The sequence below is a fragment of the Meles meles genome, chromosome 15, assembly GCF_922984935.1.
Source record: "Meles meles chromosome 15, mMelMel3.1 paternal haplotype, whole genome shotgun sequence".
NCBI classification, from domain to species: domain Eukaryota; kingdom Metazoa; phylum Chordata; class Mammalia; order Carnivora; family Mustelidae; genus Meles; species Meles meles.
Window position 1 is genome coordinate 2,059,153 of NC_060080.1, and position 6,000 is coordinate 2,065,152.

General features: G+C 55.2%; 1 protein-coding gene across 1 annotated transcript in view; it reads left to right on the top strand.

The window, feature by feature from the left end:
* The window catches only part of DCDC2C (doublecortin domain containing 2C), a 68,939-nt gene extending 65,576 nt beyond the window's left edge, over positions 1–3,363 (top strand). Inside the window, exons 9-10 of the mRNA XM_045979946.1 lie at positions 1,128–1,196; positions 3,268–3,363. Of these exons, the coding sequence (XP_045835902.1) occupies positions 1,128–1,196; positions 3,268–3,363 (165 nt within the window). The remainder of the gene's footprint in view (positions 1–1,127; positions 1,197–3,267) is intronic.
* The last annotated feature ends 2,637 nt before the right edge of the window (positions 3,364–6,000 follow it).

Consider the following 6,000-nt stretch of genomic DNA (forward strand, 5'->3'; position numbering starts at 1 on the left):
CACCTCATTCTGTGTATGATGCTGAATAAATGAGCGGAGCAAGCGTTGGCATCGGCGACCTTTTGAGAGAATGTGCTTGGCACGTCTGTTTCTTCCTGCGGTTGGAGGGGTCCCTGCATCACGGTTACTTTTCCGTGTGGACCGCAGGACGGCAGTGCTCTGCTCATACAGTCTCTGTGTTTTTGGAACATTTGGACAGCTGAGAGCCGGGCTGGGGGACCATCTAGACCACATGTCTACACAGCCCCAGACTCAGTCTTGCACCTTCAAGGGTCAGCTGGCAGGAGCTGTGGGATCATTAGGTCTCTTCGTGGGCACAGCCGTGGTCGTTTGCTGGGAGAATCCTTCTCCACCCACTTGAACTCAGGTGTGGCTTCACAGCCTTCACTGATGACAGGTGGGCGGCTGTCATGAGCTGCACGTCTGGGCAGAGGCGTTGAGAGCCACACTGTCCCTCTGACTCTGAAGCCATGGAAATGCAAGGAGTTGACGTCTCTATCGGTCTGGCGTCCTGGGTGATGGATGAGCACGGACCCCCTCGCCAGCCCACAGTGGACACGGGGCGCGCCTGCTCTGATGGGCACAGAAATATGGTGATGCCGCTCTGAGGGGCCCTTCCTTTCTTAGCCACAGGACCACGTGGCTTCCCCCTCGTGGAGAGTACCCGGGGCAGCAGTTAAACACAGCTCACCGTTTTTTGCCGACAAGTCACTAAAGCTGGGACATGATGCACACGGATGTGCAGTGTTCGCCGTGTGAGGAGCGGGACCGCCCGGGCTGTGGCCAGGCTTGAACCCCGGGAAGGAGGGCTCCGACTGGCTTCCCAGCGGCCCACAGAGGATCACGGGCATTTGCTACCCGCTGACAAGAGGCATCTGGAGGGATAATCCACTCCTCTTTACACGAAAGGGGCTTCTCGTGATTTTCCTTAACGATGTCCCCGACAATTTCGTTTAACAGGTTAGCATTTCGTAAGCAGAGCAAAGGTAAAAATGCAGGTCAGGGAGGGTGGAAAACCAGTTACACTTTCAGCTCCGTCCACAGAATGGTCCACAGAGCTCTGCTCTCTTTCCTGGGGTTTGACGTCGTTCGGCTGCCGGTAAAGCCGCCGTGTGCTTTCTCTCCAGACACCCGCAGAGATCGTCAAGGAAGATGAGGAGACGCTTCAGAGCTCCCCTGATTTTGAAAGCCACAAGGTGAGCTAATTCCACTTTTATTTTGTATTTGGTGCTGTGGGTGGAAGGCGCCTCCTTACCCTTTTAGCATGTGGGCGGAGCTCACGTTGGATGAAGATGGAACCAGAGAGCCCAGTGCTTTCCGGAACCCGGAGCAGCGTGGAGGCAGGAACCCAGCGCTTCCCACCAGCCTGTCCCTCGGATCCGGTCTCTTGGTGCCGGAAATCATGTGAGTAATCGTAATGGCTCTTCTGCTGGTCCTAATGACCTCTTACCATGCTTTCCAGTCACAGCCTGAAAAACTGTTTCCCAGCAACTTTCAAGGTGTATTTTTAGGGGGAGCGTCGGGAGGGGAATAGCGGCGGGGGTGTGGGTGTGTAGGCGTCTGCAGACGCCACGGATGCTCTGCTCCGGGGGCGCCGGTGCTGTGTAATAGCTGGTGCTGTCGGCCAGGCAGGGACATCGATGACAGCACGAGCCAGCCCCGCGGACCCCGGCTGCGTGGTGTCTGCGTCTGCGCCGTTCTCCCCCCAGACGCTGGGCTGTGCCTTCCAAGCAGGAAGCACGTTCCTGGGGTGCGTAGCTCCTGAGATGAGGTGACGAGTCTATCCGAAGTATGTGTACTGGGAAAACATATCTTAATTTTTTTATTTGCAGAATATTTGGCAATTCAAGCTAATTAACATACCCACCACAGATAGTTATGATTTCCTTTTTTTGGGGGGGCACAAGTGCACGAGCAGGGGGATGGGCAGAGGGAGAGGGAGAACCAGGCTCCCTGCTGACGAGGACCCTGAGATCATGACCTGAGCTGAAATCAGGGATTAGACGCTCACCAGACTGTTTGGCCCCAGGCGGGAGGTTGTGTGATAAGTCTGGGGTATCAAGTGTGAGTCTCTTCTAATGCTGAAGACTCCCAAACTGTAAGGAAACTTGGGGTTGCAGCAGCCTTGTGAGCCATTCCTTTTCCACTCGTAAACGTGCTCCCCATTTAGGAGCAGAGGGAAGCGAGCCCGGAGCGTGGGTGGAAGGGGCTGGGGCTACACGGAGCTGTCGCTGCTTCTTGCCCACCTTGGGAAGGGCGCTTGGGGGGAAGGAAGTTTGTTTGGGTTTTCAACATTGGCGGGGGTTATGATGTAAAACAGACGGTCGCAGGGGATGCACTTTCAAACAATTCTCTTTCCCTTCCTCCTGTTCTTTTGATTTGGAAGTGGTTTTCCGTGAATGCACACATGGTTGGGGGGACTTGGAGATGAGGAAAGAGAATATTTCGTTGCCGTGGTGTCGGAGTGAGAGTGTGTTCTGAGCATCTGTCCTGGAGCACGGGGAACAGTGATGCGAGAGCTCCTGCCTGCACGGGGGGAGGAGTGGACGGGGCACCCGTGTGCTCAGGTGTGTAGTAACCCACGGCCGTATTTCAGCAGGAAGAGGGCACAGGCCTCGCGACTTTGTGCAGCAACCGGAGTCCCTGGTGTGGTCTGGCGACTGAAGTTTGTCATGGTGCCTTATTGACTCGCTCTGTGAACCTGCTGGGGCCTCTGGGAATTTCCATGTGTATTAGTGACTTGGCATCCATCAGTAGATTTAATTTCTTTGAGTGAATCAAAGTGTCTTTCTTAACGCATTATCGCAATAATCGTAACCCCAAGTGCCTGGCTTTTAACCGTCCGGGTTTGCAACCTCAGCTTCTGGGAAAGAAGGGGACACAGAGCAGTGGAGGTCCCATTCTCTCTTGTCTGGACATTGATGACGTGCGGTGGGCAGGGGGGTCTGGGGAGAGCAGGATCCCCGTTTGCTGAGCGTTTGCGCTGCTGGGCGCTGCACTCGTCCCTGGGGCTCGGGCCTGCCTCCCCTCACACGCACGCTTCACCAGGCATCGGCCCCCAGCTTTGCAGACCCAGAAGCAAGGAGATGGGCAAGCACGTGCGTCCCCTGCCACCCCACTGCAGTTAGGAGGTGGGGGATCTTGGATTTGAATTCGGTTGTGAATGATCGAGGCTGTGTTTCCTCCTGTGCAGTGAGCCCCATGCTAGTTGTGCCTAATTTCTCAGCAGAGCTGTTTCCCGTGCTGGGCTCCGTGGTCTGTTCCCAGCGATGGCAGGTGTCGCGCCAGGCGTCGTGCTGCTCGCGGCCGGAAGAGCCTCCCTGCTCCGACGTCCGCATGGCGCCGTCTTTGCTTCCCGCCTGACCCCAACAGGACTTCCCTGGTGTCTTTTCCTTATTGGCATGAAACGCCTCATGGAGTTGAAGGGTTTTGGCCCGTGTTTTTGAGAGATCGGAAAGAGGGCAAGCGCGTTATGTGCACTGTGACAGCTAGTAGTAAAGTGAAGAAACGACATCCAGTGAGCGTTTCCTGGCCGAGAGGCCAGTTGTCTCTCCTGCGCCCGCTGTGGAATCCTTGGATGGGGGGTGAGCATGAGGCTTGGCGTCTTGTGTCCTTCACCGGGTCCGGGATGGCGCCTTGACGCAGTAGGGGTCTCATGACCATTTGTGGATTTGCTCTGAGCTCCTGTGGCTACGGTGCTTAAAGTTAAGTCTGTCGTCCTGGGGTAAAATGGACGTGACCTTGCAAGGTTGTAAGACAGTGTGTTACTGTGCACATTACTTTTAAAATATAGATTTCTGTTGTTTGATCATGAGTTTCTGTTATCTAAATTTTTTTTCGTAGTAAAATATGTGTACGTAAAAAACATAGCACGTGCCATTTTGAGCATTCAGCGGTATGGGGCCCTCTGCGGTGGTGTGCGGCATCGTCACTGTCTGTGTGCAAACACCGTATCGTCCTGAGCAGAGTCTCGGGTGCACTGAGAGCGGGGTCCTCGTTGCCGCCTCCCCCAGCCCCTCTCTGCGGCCGTGAGGGCGGCGTGGGGCGGGAGGAGCTCTGCCTGTGTCGGCGTCGGGGTCAGACGCGCCTGTCCTCCGGCCCAGGGAGTGTGGACAAGGGTTCGTCTGGTCATGATGCGCGTTTCTGGCACAGACGGGCATGACGTCAGGAGCAGAAGTAAAAACCGGAGCCAGACTTTCATCAGACACTTCTTCATGCCCAGAACGCTTTACATGTGTCGGTTCCGCAAGTGAACTAGTCAAGACGAAGGGTGTACTTTCTAGCCCGCTGCCCACGGCACACTGTTGTCCCTGCATTGGAGGCTTGAGAACCGTCTGAGGGGAACAGCCCACCAACATACACGTTAGTCCCACGAAGCAGAAACGAGGGAGGCGTCCTTGGCGGCTGAGGCGCAGTCGATGCTCTGCCCGTCCAGTGGGAAGCGCGGGGGCCGGGGACGCAGGGACGGGACCTGCACGCGGGTCTGAAGTTGGGGCCATCAGCGTGAACACCCCCGCGGCGCCGCGAATATGGTGTGTCCTGTTCTGCAGCAGGCACTCACCGAGAAGGGCGTGAGAACGACTCAGGCGAGGAGAGGTGTAGCGCCTGCCGAACCGGGCGGGGAAAGGGGAGGAGCAAGGCCAGGTCGGAGCCGGAGAGGAAGCCCTGAAGGGTCCGCACGACAACCAGGAAAGTGAGGGGAGAGGAAGGGTCTGTTCGACAGTGTCCTTCTTGCAGACAGCTGATTACTGTATGTTTTTAATAACAGGAAAAAGAAGATGAGATTCCTTGTGAAGATAATGACAGGAAAGTTTGTATCAACAAATTCTGTAATTCTTGTGTTTTGTGTTCTGAAGATAGACCTAACAGGAGAATCAGGGGATTCCAAAACCTTGCCAGGCGCGTTGTCAGGAGTATGACCTCTACTTTGCCGTCATGCACCGCAGCTCTGCTCCCACGGAGGAAGCAAACTCAGAGGGAAGGAAACATGGTTAAGGCATTTCAGATAGGCGGGCAGACCCACCCGAAGGGCAGATGGGAAGAAAGCAGGAGGGCCAAGCCTCCCCTCGAGCCGTGTGTTGGGGAGCGCCCTCCAGAAGCCAGCCACAAGCAGGAACCTGCGGATGCTCACTTGGGCTTTCCGGGAAGCCCAAAACCTGCACTTTTGGGCCCTGACCCTTGGGCTGAGGATGGATGTGTCAACATGTGGGGCCACAGGAGGAGCACAGGCTCCCCAGAGCCGTGACACTCATAAGCCCCCAGGAAGGTATGGCTGTGGACAGCTGGCCCCACGTGGCAGGCAGGGACACGTTCATCTCCGTGGTCCTGTCCTCCTGGCAGTATCTCTATCCCTTGCAGGATCAAAGTCTCACTATTGGGGCACCTGGGGAGGGGTGGCTCAGTCCATTAAACTTCCGGCTCCTGATCTCAGCTCAGGTCTTGATCTCAGGTTGTGAGTTCAAACCCCATGCTGGGATCCGTGCTGGGAGCAGAGCCTACTTAAAACAAAGGTCTCACTATTATTCGTTGGATGATTAAGTGACCGTGATGATTTTTTCAGAGTATGCAAGACTTTATGTACTTATTCCTTAGTTCACGGAGACTCCTCGTCACTCCATGGAAAACTTGGGCCATAAATGCTAGTATTTGGGAAGGTTACCTAATCCCAATCAGCATGGAAAACCAGCCGGGATTTGACATGAGAGCTACCTGCAGTAGAACGCTCCGTCCACCACTTCCCCCGCATGAACCTCGGGACAACGCTGCAGAGAATCAGAGCTCGGTTTCTTCCTGTGAAGTTTGATGGTTTACTTACAGCAAAATCAGCTTTCAGGATAGAGATAACATGTACGAAATGTGCTCGATGTTATGATTTTTATTCATGCTCTCCGAGATAACTGAATTGTAAATCCTCACAGCACCTGGGGTGGGGCGCACACATGAGCTACAGCACCGTCTACGAGTACTCATGCCACGTGCAGGTGTGTCTCAGCCACGTGG